A 15108-nucleotide genomic window follows, 5' to 3' on the forward strand; every position below is an offset into this window, starting at 1 on the left:
AAGGCCAATAAGTCCCCTGGACCTGATGGATTGCATCTTAGGATATTAAAGGAAGTAGCTACACAAATAATCGATGCACTGGTAGTAATCTTACAAGAATCCTTAGGTTCTGGAAAAGTCTCAGAGGATTGGAAAGCTGCCAATGTGACGTCCTTATGCAAAAATGGAGAGAGAGAAAAAACAGGTGACTCTAAGCCAGTTAGCTTAACAAAGAACAAAGAACAAATAAAAGTACAGCACAGGAACAGGCCCTTCGGCCCTCCAAGCCTGCGCTGATCATATTGCCCGTCAACTAAAACATATTAACGTTCGTCATTAGGAAGAGTCTATTATAAAGGATGTAATAACAGAGCATTTAGAAATACATAATAGAATCAAGCAGAGTCAGCATGACTTCATGAAGGGGAAATCATGCCTGACAAATTTATTAGAATTCTTTGAGGAGGTAACAAGCAGGAAAGATAAAGGGGAACCAGTAGATGTAAAATATTTGGATTTCCAAAAGGCGTTCAGTACTGCACATAAGGCAGCAATAAGAGCCCATGGTAATGGGGGTAGTATATTAGCATGGATAGAGGATTGGCTAACAGAAGACAGAGAGTTGGGATATGGGGGGCATTTTTAGGGTGACAACCTGTAACTAGTGGAGTGCCACAGGGATCAGTGTTCGGACCACAATTATTTACAATATAAATTACTTGGATGAGGGAAACGAATGTACTATTGTCAAGTTTGCAATTGACACAAAAATAGGTGGGAAGGCAAGTGATGAGGATGACACTAAGAGTCTACAGGGGGATATAGCCTGGTTAAATGAGTGGGCAAAAACTTGGCAGATGGATTATAATGTGGGAAAGTATGAGGTTATGCAAGATAAATAGAGAAGCTGAATAATACTTAAAAGAAGAAAGACTGAAGAAAGCTGCAGCACAGAGGGATTTGGGGGTCCTCGTTCATGAATCACAAAAAGCTAACATACAAGTTCAGCAGGTAATAGGAAAGGCAAATGGAATGTTGGCCTTTATTTCAAAGGGAATGGAATATAAAAATAAGGAAGTCTTGCTAAACCTATACAAGGCACTAGTTAGACCACACCTAGAATACTGTGAACGGTTTTGGACCCCTTATCTAAGGCAAGATGTACTAGCATTGGAAGCGGTCCAGAGAAGGTTCACGAGGTTGATCGCGGGTATGGAGGGATTTTCTTATGAGGAGAGGTTGTGTGGGTTGGACCTGTACTCATTGGAGTTTAGAAGAATGAGAGGCGACCTTATTGAAACATATAAGATTCTTAGGGGGCTTGACAGGGTAGATGCTGAGAGGTTGTTTCCCCTTGTGGGAGAGTCCAGGACCAGAGGGCATAATCTCAGAGTAAGGGGGCACAGAGATAAGGAGGAATTTCTTCTCTCAGAGGGTTGTTAATCTGCAGAATTCTTTACCGCAGAGGGCTTTAGAAGCTGGGTTGTTAAGTGTATTCAAGGCTGAGATGGACAGATTTTTAAGCAGTAAGGGAATCAAGAGTTATGGGCAAAAGACAGGAACGTGGAGTTGAGGATTAGCAGATCAGCCATGATTTCACTGAATGGTGGAGCAGACTCGATAGGCCGAAAGGCCTACTTCTGCTCCTATGTCTTGTAGTCATATTGCCTGAGTGTGTGTTGGAGATAGGTTCAATAGAGACATTCAAGAGGGAATTGAATTGTTATCTGAAAAAGAAGAATGTGCAGAGCTACAGGGAGAAGACAGGGGAATGGCACAAGGTAAATTGATCCCTTGGAGTGCCGATGCTGACATGATGGGCTGAATGGCCTCTTTCTGTGCTGTAACAATTCTGTGATTCCGTGAAATCATTAAAGGAGGCAGGATAGGCTGATAGAGTAGTTGTTAAAGCATACGGCATCTTGGGATTTATCAACAGGGGCATAGAGTACAAAAGCACGGAAGTTATGTTAAACTTACATAAAACACTGGTTCGGCCTCAACTGGAGTATCGCATCCAGTTCTGGGCACCACACTTTAGAAAGGATGTGAAGGCATTAGTAGGAATGTGGAAAATATTCATAAGAATGGTCCCAGGGATGAGGAATTTCAGTTACATAGATAGATTGAAGAAGCTGCGATTGTTCTCCTGGGAGAATTGAGAGGAGATTTGATAGTGGTATTCAAAATGATCAGGGGTCTGTAGACAGGGAGAAACTGTCCCCAATGGTGGAAGGATCAAGAACCAGAAAGCACAGATTAAAGGTAGTTAACATAAGAAGCAATGGTGACAAGAGGAAAAATATTTTCACGTAGTGAGTGGTTAAGACCTGGAATGCACTACCTGAGAGCGTGGCAGAGGCAGGGTCAATTTAGGCTTTCAAAAGGGAGTAGGATCATTATCTGAAAGAGCAGTGCTTGCAAGGTCGCAAAGAAGAGGCAGGACAGTGGTACTAGGTAAATTGCTCCTTCAGAGGACCTACACAGACATGACAGGCTGAATGGCCATCTTCTCTGTTGTAATCATTCTATGTTTCTATGATTCTGAGAAATACCCAGCAAGTCAGGCAGTATCTTTAGAGAAACAGAGCCAACATTCCAGATTGTTCAGAACTCCAGAATGATAGTTGAGTGCTGTGTCCTGCGCAACATTGCACAGCAGAGAATGCGGGTGACGAAGATGAAAGGACTCGTCACTCATCTTTGGAAGGGAACATAGAGGAGGTGGAGAAGGAGAATGATGATGGACTTGCAGCATCCATCAGACCATCCAATTAATTTGTTACTTGGTTCTTAACAGAATCCAAGCCACTTGGTGAAGTCAAAACGAAGACACAAAGCTTTTCTTTACTGAGAGAGTTTATTGACTTCATTGGTGTATTTGTTAACCACTTTCATGCCTTCGGAGATGGCGTGTTTGGCCAGTTCCCCTGGCAGCATGAGGTGGATGGCGCACTAGATCTCCCTGACCAAGATGGTGTGGTGCTTGCTGCAGTGAATGAGATACAAGGCCTTGGAGGCATTGCACTCAAAATTGTCGACAACAAAGGAGTTCGTGACACTCATGGTCTTGGACGAGATCCTAGTGAAAGGGGGGACCTGGCTCAGCATCCGGTATGTGTAAGTGTAATGGCTCTGCTTGCGAAATTTCCCCCACTTCTTGGGTGGCTTCTTGGTGACTTTAGCCAGCGAGTGCCATGACAGCTTGTGGGATGCGTCGCCTTTAGCCACATGGGCCACCTCAGGCATTCCACTCAACTTGAACCAATTCAAATCTCATAGCTCTTGTCTCACACACCCAGTGTCCCAGCTGTCCCCTCTTTATATTTGCTCAAAATACTTAATTAAACAGTGCCCTTTACCTGTTTTTCTTAACAATATAATTAACATACATTAACAGGTTCCCCTTTCTTTGTTTAAACAATAACTTTATAACACACTCAAATAATTTCAAAACAAATCAAAGAAAAAAAATGATTTCCCGCATTTCAAAACAAATCAAAGAAAAAAATGATTTCCCGCATTTCATATAACCCATCATAATACAATACATCCCTCTTCTAGGATCTCCAAAAATTTCTTCAAGCAAGCATGCCGCTTTTTAAAACAGTCCGATAATTGGTGACTTGCATCAGCCCATTTTATCTTAAGAGATTTCTTTTCTAACAATTTTCTTATGCTAGCAAGGTCAATCCTTAACCTTTTCTCAGTCACAGTCTTTGTTGAATGTACATTATCCCATAGAGAATGGTTATCCACCTAACATTCAATGGACAAACTTTTCTCAGAATGTCCCGTGTATTTGATTTTCCCTCAAAATGTTTGATATGTAATATCCCAAATCTATCGCTTTTGCTAGAGACAGTGGGCCAAACTTTCCCCCTGTCAGGGGGGAAGTTAATGGGCAGGCGCGCTTCCGATCGGCGCCCCTGATCAGAGGCGCGGCACCATTTTACGCCAATTAAGGCCCGCCCAACATGACGTCCACACAGAAGCGCTATGCATTCCCTGTGCAGGCAGGAGGGGATTCCTAAAATCAAGAATGTACTCTTTTGCTCATGCGCACGAAAGAGCGCACTCATCTCCCTGCGGCTAAGTGCAGCCTCAGGGAGATCGGTTCTAAATGTGTAAAAGCTCAAAATAGAAAAAAAAAATCCCTAATATGTCCCCTCATGAGACAATGTCACATGAGTTGGGACATGTTCATAATTTCCAAAAAAAACTTTATTAAAAATTTTAAAACCCTACATGAAACCTCATTCCACCCGTGGGTGATGTTTCATCTTTTTCTAGTTTTTGCCGGTACTCCTGGCCTTCTTGCCAACCTTAAGGGTGAATGGGCAAGTCCACTAGTACTTTAATTGCTCTGTCAATGGCCTCAATTGGCACAGCTTATTTTGCTGAGCCCCCGCCTACCTGAAAATTTAAATGGGGCACAGAGACGTGAGGAGTTCCGCCCAACGTCACCGCGCATCATTTTACGCATTGGCGAGTGGACCCCGCTCACCGACGGTAAAATCCAGCCCATTAGGTCTTGTCAAGAGGATACACTACTGTCCTGATTGTGTAGACTGTAAATCTACAGTTCTTTCCCAGAAACAATTGTTTTATCGTGTTCCATACCTGAGCCTTTTTCACAGACTGCTTACTGAACTGTGAGGGTTTTTCACTGACTATTACATCTGTGCCGGTAAAATGGTTTACCCCAGCTATTTTCCACAGAATAACCGCTTTCTTTATTGACTTTAATGCATTATCATCCCTGAACCTGAAGTACAACTTTCATATTCCTTAATCTTATTAATTAGGGATCTCCAAATAGAATTTCTGCAACCTTGTATATAACCTGTTAAATTCCATTAAATAATTTTCTATGGAATAGCCATCCATCCCTCTAAATGCCTCATGCATTTAACAGACTACCTTTCTTATAAATTTGACAATAAATTTATAGGGCAGAATTTTCCCCCCATTGGGGGCTTGTGTGGGGTTGGGTGGGGGCAGGAGCAGACCCAATCAGCACCCTCGATCGGGTCCACACCGCAAAAGAGCACAGAAATCTCCCTGAGGCACAGAGCTGCCTTAGGGAGATTTGTTTATGTTCCAAAAATGTTAATAAAGAAAAGAAAAAATTTGAAGACATGTCTCCTCATGTGACAGTGTCACATGAGCTGGGACTTGTCAATGAACTTTAATGAAAAAGTTTATTCAATTTATAAACCCTTCATGAAACTTCATCTCACCCATGGATGAGGTTCCATGAAAAATGCGAAGGCCGCCTGGGCTCTTCACCTGCCCACCAACCTTAAGGTTGGACAGGCAGTTCAGTTTATTAGTTTAATTGATATTTAAATGGATTTTATAGGCCTTTGACAGTTTGGCGGGCACGCAGCCGAGTCAGCTATGTACCTGCCGAACAGAAAATCTAAATGACGTGTGGTGACGTCGGGACGCACGCCTGATGTCACCGCGTGTCATTTTACGTCTCGGTGAGTGGGCCCCAACCCTGCTCGTCGAGCCGAAGATTCAGGCCATAGAATTTATCCAAACCTTCCTCAGTGTCCAATTGATGAACTTCTTGCTCTGAAAATACTTGTACCTGATCCTTCTCCTGGTGGGAATTGCAAGTGCCAAGTAACAAGTAAACAAGAGAAGGGCAAGTTTACGCTCACTACACAATAATGGCAAAGAAATTTTACGTGGCATTATTAAAAAAACTTAAAAACAACATTTTATCTGTCACCCCTGTGCACAGTCTTGATGAATTGCAGTTTCTTCAAATTTATTTTCCTACCATTTCTACATGATGCATCCCATGTGGCTTCAGCAGAGATAGAAGCAGTCTCTTCAGATCCCTGCACAGACTGCCTTCCATATGGTAGCAGTCTTGGGTTTGGAAGGTGCTGTCTAAGGAGCCTTGGTGAGTTCCTGTTGTGCATCTCGTAGATGGTATACATTGCTGCTACTGTGCTTCAGTGGTGGAGAGAGTGAATGTTTGTGGATGGGGTGCCAATTAGTGGGTTGCTTTGTCCTGGATGGTGTCAAGCTTCTTGAGTGTTGTTGGAGCTGCACTCATCCAGACAAGTGGAGAGTATTCCATCACACTCCTGACTTGTGCCTTGTAGAAAGTGGACAGGGTCTACAAGGCACAAGTCAGGAGTGTAATAGAATACTTTATACTACGCCATCTTTATACTACACCAGCCTTTCTAATACTGTGGAGAGTACATGGCACATTATTAGTACCTGGCTAAGTTGCTGATGTACCTCCCTCATTTTCCTTGTCAATGATAGCCTACAGGGTTCATCAAGTGTGCCCAGCTGAGCAGAGCTTGGAGAAGATTACATCCCCTGACTTTCCATATTCGTCTTGCCACCAGTGTCTGCTCATATTCACTTGTGAGATGTGAATCACCAGGTGAAAAACTGACTGTCTAAGTGGACCCAACATAGTGTGAGTATCTGTATTGATGCATGGCTGTCCTATGACAGAACAACATTAGAAGAAATCAGGTCCTCTGATGAATCATCCTCATGGGTGTCCAGTGACACTTACTGTATGTGTGAGTGTAATTTAGACGAAGGCACAATCTTGATAATCACCATGCTGTCTTCTCATAGTCCAGTCATCGATGAAATGAATCAGCCAATGTCTGTCAGAGATGTTTGGAATTCTGTTACCAGCCAGCTGTGAGCGCCTTGTCTCTCTACCTCGAATTGAGAGAGAAACAGATGTGCAGCTTATCTCCATGGTATCCTCCTCTGCATCTGTGAGCTAGACTATTTCTGGTGGCCTCTCTTGTTTTTCCCCTTTCCTTTACATTTTGCACTTTCTCCTCTTACAATGGGTGAAAAATACAGACCTCTGGGTGAGCGAAAGTGAGGTATTTGCCCAATGGATGCAGTGCAGTCAGTGAGCGTGACTGTGAGAAACATGCATCACATTGCATAAGATTGGAAGCAACAGTAAATGTATAAACAAGAAGGTGATAAAATGCATAGGAAGTGATGGCTGGGTGCTACTGAAAGTTGAATGAGTGTGAGGAGTGATGTGATGGAGAACACTTAGCAAGAAGACTGAAAGGGGGCCTTAGAGCACTGAGTGCAGTTGAATCAGCAAATGTACTTATTTATCCTGATCTAGTTAGGCCATTAAACCAATTCCTACACTGCATCCAAGATCTGGGCACCAGACCCTTGCATGTTCACCTGCTTAATTACTTCCAATCACACCTTGATAAAAGCCACAGGTTTCTTACTCCTATTGTTGGGGAAAAGTATGTCCCTCCTCATCCTGACTGCAGCCAGCAATAATTTCAGTAATCTGTCATTGAATCTGGGTGCTGCCCTTGCCCTTTGCCCATCATCCATTGGAAGACCTCCAATTTCCATACATGCACTGCCCCTTTTTGAGATGGCATCACGCAGGTGCACATCATGCCTGCTGCACAGCCTGGAGATATGAAACCCAGGAGTCAAAATTAATTGGTGCCTTTGAGTTGAGATTGCAGATTCTAATCCACTCATTTGACTTCTGGGTTCCAGTCACACAACTCCACCCGATCACATTTGGAAGCCTTCATATTAATATCAGGGCTAAAATTCTTTGCATGTTTGGTTTATTCCATGAGTGGGAAGGCCTGGTAATTTGTGCATGACAAAGTCACAGGTGATGATGAAGATCTGTTTTGTGGGCATTCCACAATTTTTGAAGGTCCTATTTATACAACATATGGTATGAGCATTTGTTTAAATGAAAGTTATTTATGTTTTATTTAGTTTAATTAGGATTCTGACAAGCACAGAAGGTACTTTAATATTTTCTCTGTGTCATGTGAGCTGCTTGTCCTTTCTTTTTCAAGGTGACCTTTTGTGTTGAAAATCCCTGACAGTATTATGTGCTAATTCACAAATTTGTTTTATTCCAAATACTTCTTCCTTTTCCAAAAAATCACTGATTTACTATGAATTGACAAAAAACTTTAAACATACCTTCAAATCAATAAATAAACACGATACAGAAAATAAATCCTCAACATCTCTGTTCCACATTGTACTGTGTTGCTAACATGAATTAATATAGTAATTCCTCGTCCTTGATGTATTGTTTAAAAATTGCTCTCAGTTTTATTTAGTTTAACAATACATCAGTGCATATGTAGTCTTGCACATTAGATCAGACAAGAGTATTGGTAAATATAATGCTCTGATTCTCTGTGTAATATATCCAACTCATCTCAGCATAAAAATTCCTAGTTGAGGATATTCTCAAGGTCTTTGATATGTGAAGGGTGTTGAACAGTCAGTCCTTTTGGCACATGAGTGTGTTGGTGAAGAGTTTTTGTGGTGGTATTGACAGTGGTATTGAAATGCTGCAAAAAAAACCCCGTGTGGATATAGATTGCCAAGTAATAGTGGCACCACCTGAACTGTAGTAAGACATTGAAAGCAGCAAGTCAATTGAAGAAGTTGACTTTTGATCTCATCCTTCAGCTGCATCAGCCTGCCCTACATACCCAGTAGAGTACACATGTCCATCTATTAATTAAAATGGCAACAGATTAATTTCCACACCGTGCTATTTGAAAGAAGTACCCAGACCTCCCTCCACTTTCTAAGTACAGTATAAGAAGATTTGAACACATTCATTCAGAAATAAAACACATGCACAACATTCCTGGCACAGTCTAATGAACAGGAATGAGTTTGATATTTCATTTTAACATAACATTCTGAAATTCTAGTTACTTTATTACATTGTATGTAATTTAAATTTACGTAGACAAGTTGCACACGTGGTATTGACTGTGTGCAGATGTTGATAATATTTTTAAATATCCATTTTTTTCTTTGGCTACCAATATTTCTTGTAAAAGAGTTTAATAATCGCACTACTTATTAACTAATAAAATTGCAAGATACTGCGGATGCTGGAAATCTGAAATAGAAACAAAAAATATTGGAAATACTCAGAAGTGCCTGGCAGCATCTGTGCACAGAGAAACAGAATTAATCTTTCAGGTCGATGACTATTGATCAGAGCTATTGACGTTTCCAGCATTTTCCATTTTTGTAATTTATTTACTATTGTGTGCTATGATTGAGAGGTTTTTGTAAAGCCTCTTCCCAAATGGTCATATGTTGAATATATTTTCAAGAATGTATGTGACCTAACAACCTTAAAAAGTAAGATTTTGTGCTGTTAAAATTATATTGATCAAAATTCCATACATTTTCAGAAATGTGCATGAAACACTGAAAAATTTACAAAATTATTTTAAATATATAACTACAAAAATGCTGAGCAATGAAATTGGTCATTTATACTAAATACTGAAGCTACTTGCATATTATTTAAAAACTGACATGATATTATTTGTATGATTAATTGTTACTGTAATGTTTGGTCTATTTTGATAAATCCATTGCACTGGTTATTATATGTCAAGGTTGTGTAAGAGATGGTAGAATTACGCAAAAATTCTTTTCATTATTCTGCTTGTGATCCAGACTATTTTCATTGTCCTATTACTGAAATACCTGGCTTTGAGATTTTTTTCTGAAGTGGCTGCAAAGATCTGTGTGAAAAATAGTAATTTTTTTGCTTCAGTCGCAGAGATTGAGTTCCTGCTGGAACATAATATTGATTATATGTCACTCTGTGAGATTAAACATTTATGAAACATAGGAATACTATTTTGCCCATGCAACTAAAATATTATATTGAAAAAATCCATTTTATTTAGTTGGTACAAACATGATTTGCTACATATTTTTAAATGTGATTGCCTTTATATTTTTGTAAGACTTAAAATAAGTTTATTCACTTTCATTTATAAGTAAATAACATTATTTTTGCAATAAATGAAATTAGAAGAAAGTTTTTGTTACTTTGTATGACATCTTTGCTATTTTCCTTTGCTTCAACAAAAAAGAAAAATACATTTAATATACTTTTTCAACTGCTAATTTTATATAATTTGCTTCGATAAGATTGAAAAATTGTGATAAAATAACATAGTCATTAATCCTTCATTGTAATGTGATACTGTAATATCATTTAAATGACATTTTGTAGAAGGTTCTTTCTACAAAGGAGCCACTAGTATTCCGAATGGCGAACCATAGGCTAAGTGTTTTGTCTGTTTCTCCACAGTCTCTGGATGGATTTGTATTTGCATTAAATCAAGAAGGAAAATTTTTATACATCTCTGAAACTGTCTCCATCTATTTGGGCCTTTCGCAGGTAAGCAAGTTTAATTTTCTTGTACTATGTGTTTGAACATTTCTGTTGTGAAAGTGTCACAGAACCAGTTCAAGCCACCAATAATAAGATCATTCTATGGATAGTCATTATGGGTGTAATGAAATAATAAGAAACGGAAATTAAATATTTCAAGTTGAAGTACTGGTTTTCCTTTTATGATATAAATAGATATTTAAATGCTAAGCTCCTTCACAAACTCTTCTAATCAGTTGTAGGAAAATGAAATCACACAAGTCATACACCCTGTCTTTTTGCACAGTGTTAATTTGCATGCAGAAAGACCCTGTTTATAGGTTGCATCCAAACTTTCATTACCACTAGCCCCTACCCTGTCAAAAAATAACTATCAACTCACATCTAGACTGCACCCCACAACTTAAACCTTGCTTTAAAAAGTCTGGCTTAGATACTTATTTGTCTTATGTTTCTTGTTAACCATGTACTTGCTAATTTACTATGTTGTATATTTTAATTGAAACTGAGCTATTAGTCTTTGCAGATTGAAATTATCAATGATCTTTGTGACTGAATAATTTTCAACTGATATATTTCATTAGGCCAGTATAGCCACAAGGAATATTGATGGTAACTATTAGTTACATGTGTGTTACATGTATGTTTTCTGACTGAAGTAGATCGCTATTTGTCTGCTGTGCATGCAAAAATCAAGGAAAAAGTTGCAATTATTGATACCATGAAACTCAAATCCATAGTTCTTTATCTAGAACAAATAATTGTGTTGCACCATGAAGTTGGTAATATTTGAAGTAATGTTTAAGGTTTGTCACTTAGTAAGAGGGTGAGTAACTGAATTTTCCAAGAAAACCAGTCCTTTTCAATTAATATTGATTTCCATTCTATAAAGACTACAGAATAGGTATCAGAGGGAAGGGTTCCTTTCTTTGATTTGTTTTCTAGCTGACATACTTGCATCCTGTTTGAGAGGAAGCATTTAGATCTTGAACTATCAGATTTTCTATTATTATCTGATGTACTAAATGACCAGTTGAATAGATCAAGTAATAATAGCAAATCTAATGCACAAATTAATTTTTCCTCATTTTGAAACTTATATTACAATAAGCTTCAAAGTGAAGCAAAACTAATATTTAAATTCAGTCATAATTTAGCACTCAATTAAGAAAAAGGACAAAAAAAATATAATCACTACACAATCATAATTTCAAGACCATTGCATAATAATATGACCATAATATGATTAAATCCCAGATAAAAAAGTTTGTAATCAGAAAGGGTGTTTAACTCCTGCATGGTTGGATGCAAAAATATACAGGCCGACTATCCAGGGTGGGTAGTGAAAACCCTCGTCCATTGAAACAGCCAGCCCTAATTTAAATGGATTTTGCAAGCTGCCATCCCAAAATGGGCATCCTGAGACAGCTTGTAGGACTCAGGCTGGTACGATATTGGAAAGCACCAGGCTGGCAGCAAGGTATGCCATCAGGGCATGAGGGAAGTGGGGGGATGTGGAAGGGTTTCAGAAAGGCTATTGGGAACATGGATGGGTTTGCCAAGGACAGGAGTGACACAAACTATTTTTGTGGGATCTAAACATGCACTGCTCTGGCACCATATTTCTTTTAAACTTAGCTTGGAAGTTCTCCACTTTTAGTCTGACAGCTTCTGTTAAATTATAAAAATGACTTTGGGGCTCTATCCCCACAATAGGGACCTGATTAGCATTAACTCATGAGGCTCCTGCTGAGTCAGATGGGCCCTGAAGCATCTGGGTTTAAGATACAGGGGTGCTGGTCATAAGGGGGCTTCTGTAGTTTTGACTCCCATACCAGTTTAAATTGAGCAGAAAACATTAAACTATCCCCTAACATGTTAGGAGTGAGCTTTATGAGGGCAAGATGCAGAACCAGAATTGCATTTATACTGCAACTTAGTGTTGATGTGAAGCCAATTGGGCTTTGAATGAAGGGTAAATTGGAGATTAAAGTGGATTCAGCCTTTCTGGAGAGAGTAATCTCACATCATTTGGCATGTAAATCCAACACCCAACCTTGTTTGTACTCAGGAGTCTGTAGGACCTCCTGGAAACATTTTAGACTTACCTTACCCCAATTTAAACATTTGGGGCATAATCTTCTGCTCTTAGGATATGGGTGTGAGTCAGGACCATTTCTGGGTCTTAACCTTGCTCTGACAGTCAGGGTGCCCACCTACCAAATCTACTTGGAGACTACCAAGTAAGAGGCCACCTCTGGGTCCATGGTCCAATAAAGGAGTCTGTTAACCTTGGAAGGAAGGCAGCCCTGCTGTCAGAGGTGGGTGTTGCCACTGTAGAAGGGGGAACGAGAGGGTGTCTCCATCTTAAGGCACACTCTGAACAGGTTTGGCTCTGTTTAATAGTAAACTCTGGTCACAGCTGCGAGAAACTCCTCCTCAGTATGGCCGGCAGCCCTCCAAGTACCTGCCAGGCTTAGACCTTTTGCAGGGGATCTGTGTCCCTAATCAGCCCACAAATGAGCAGTTAACTGTACAGACTGGCTTTCTGTGATCCACCTATGAGAAAATCGCACAAAGCCAATTTCTGTGAAATTCCTCCCATCCCACCTTCAAGCATGCTGTCATGGGACCAGGAATATTCCATCCTTGAAGAACAGGGATTCATCCCTTCCAACTGGGAGCACAGTACATTCCATTCCATTATTTTAATTTTTGTAGTCTCCTTGCACGTAGAAGACAGTGTCAAGTCATGTGTCAATCCACCATATTGTATTTATTGTTAATATATGATCACTGAATAGTATAGCACTATTGGAAATAACCATACATATACTGAATAAATATACTTACCCACTTTAGGCAGGATTTTTGGGAACATCTACTCAAAGGCAAAGTACTAATATTTTTTAAACCTTTTCCAGAATGAACCATCATCATTAGAAATGTCAAGCTTTAATCAAATTAGTTTGTGCTGATCTATGGAAATTTAAGGTTTTTCAGGTTCTTGGAAAAGGTTGTTCAGAGTTTGTCAGTTATGATTAATTCAGTGAAAAAATCGCCCAACCTGGAATGATTCCAGGCCAAATTTGGTTAGTAACATAAATTGTCTTCTCCTTGGAAGATAAAATAAGGTGATGAACATTTATCTCATTAATTGAATTAAACCATCTAATGTTTTCCAATTCTTGCTCTTTTCTCTTTTCAATATCTTTATTTTCCAACTGTGTTTTTTTTCTTATTCTTTCTTTTGGGATATGAGCTTCACTCACAAGAACAGCATTTGTTGCCTGACCCTAATAGTTACTGAGAGGGTGTTGGTGAGTCAGCTTCTTGAACAACTGCAATCCATCTGGTCTAGGTACACCTACTTTGCTGTTAGGAATTTACATGTTTTTGACCCAGCCAGAGCGAAGTAACGGTGATATAGTTCCAAGTCAGGATGGTATGTGACTTGGAGGGGAACTTGCAAGTATTGGTGTTCCCATGCATCTGCTGTCTTTATCCTTCTAGGCAGTAAAGCACGGTTTTTGTAGGTGCTTTGGAAGGAGGCTTGATGAATTGCTGCAGTGCATCTTTTGGATGGTACAAACTGCGCATTGGTGATGGAGGGATGAATATTTAAGATGGTGGATTGGGTGCTGATCAAGCAGATTGTTTCCTTCTGGATGGTCTCAAGCTTTTTGAGTGTCGTTGGAGCTGGGGCTGCACTAATCCAGGCAAGTGGAGTGTGTTCAATCACATTCTTCACTTGTGCCTTGTAGATGGTGAACACGCTTTTGCCAAGTCAGGACATAAGTTACTTGGTGCAGAATTCCCGGCCTCTGACCTGCTCTTGCAGCCACAGTATTTATATGGTTAATCCAGTTAGTTTCTGGTCAATTGTAACCTCCACCATGTTGATAGTGGGGGATTAGCTAATGGTAATACCATTTACATGCCAAGGGGAGATGGTTGTCTCTCGTTGGAGATGGTCATTGCCTGGTATTTGTGTGGCACGAATGTTCCTCGCCACTTTTCAGCCCTAGACAAGTTGCCTAGGTCTTGCTGCATGTTTATCTAATAATGGAGACCTGGCTTAAAGAAGGGCAGGACTGGGTATTAAATATTCCTGGATATGAGGTGTTCAGGAAAGATAGGGAAGGAAGGCAAGTATTGATTCAGGAGAACATCATAGTGCTGGTGAGAGAGGGTGTCCCAGAGGGACAAAGGTAGAATCTGTTTGGCTAGAGCTAAGGGACAAATAAAGTACATTGCTTGATGTAGTTTATAGGCCATCAACTAGTAGCAAAGATATGGAGGAACAAACTTGCAAGGAAATTACGGAGAATTGCAAGAATTCTAGAGTACTAGAACTTCAGTGGAGTGAGAGTGGATTTGCTTAGATAAGTTGGAAGCAAAGACTGGCAGACAAAGCTGTAACTGAACAATGGGCTACCTTTAAAGAAGAGAGTTCAGTACAGTCAAAGTATATTCCCACAAGGGGCAAAGGCAGGCCTAACAAATTCAGTGCTCCCTGACTAACAAAAGAGATAGAAAGTAAGATGAAGCAGAAAAATGGTGCACATGACAGATGGTCAAGTGGATAACCCAATTGCGAAACAAGCTTAATATAGAAGATTAAGAGGGGATTTGAAAAAAACAAGTAAGAAAAGCAAAGAGAGAACATGAGAAGAGACCGACAGTGAACATGGAAGGAAATCCAAGATCTTTTATAGACAGATAAAGAATAAAGATGGGGCCAAATAGCAGCCAAAAAGAGGAATTACACATGGAGGCAGGGGACCATGGCTGAGGTATTAAATGAATACATTGCATCTGTCTTTACCAAAGAAGAAGATGCTGCCCAGGTCATGGTGAAAAGAGGAGTTAGTTCAGACACTTGATTG

General features: G+C 39.9%; 1 protein-coding gene across 1 annotated transcript in view; it reads left to right on the forward strand.

Moving 5' to 3' along the window:
- LOC121292274 (neuronal PAS domain-containing protein 3) overlaps positions 1 to 15108 on the forward strand; it is a 1542391-nt gene that overhangs the window by 1048630 nt on the left and 478653 nt on the right. The window contains exon 5 of the mRNA XM_041214104.1: positions 10136 to 10225. Coding sequence (XP_041070038.1) covers positions 10136 to 10225 — 90 coding nt within the window. The remainder of the gene's footprint in view (positions 1 to 10135; positions 10226 to 15108) is intronic.

Source organism: Carcharodon carcharias, chromosome 20, assembly GCF_017639515.1.
Source record: "Carcharodon carcharias isolate sCarCar2 chromosome 20, sCarCar2.pri, whole genome shotgun sequence".
NCBI classification, from domain to species: domain Eukaryota; kingdom Metazoa; phylum Chordata; class Chondrichthyes; order Lamniformes; family Lamnidae; genus Carcharodon; species Carcharodon carcharias.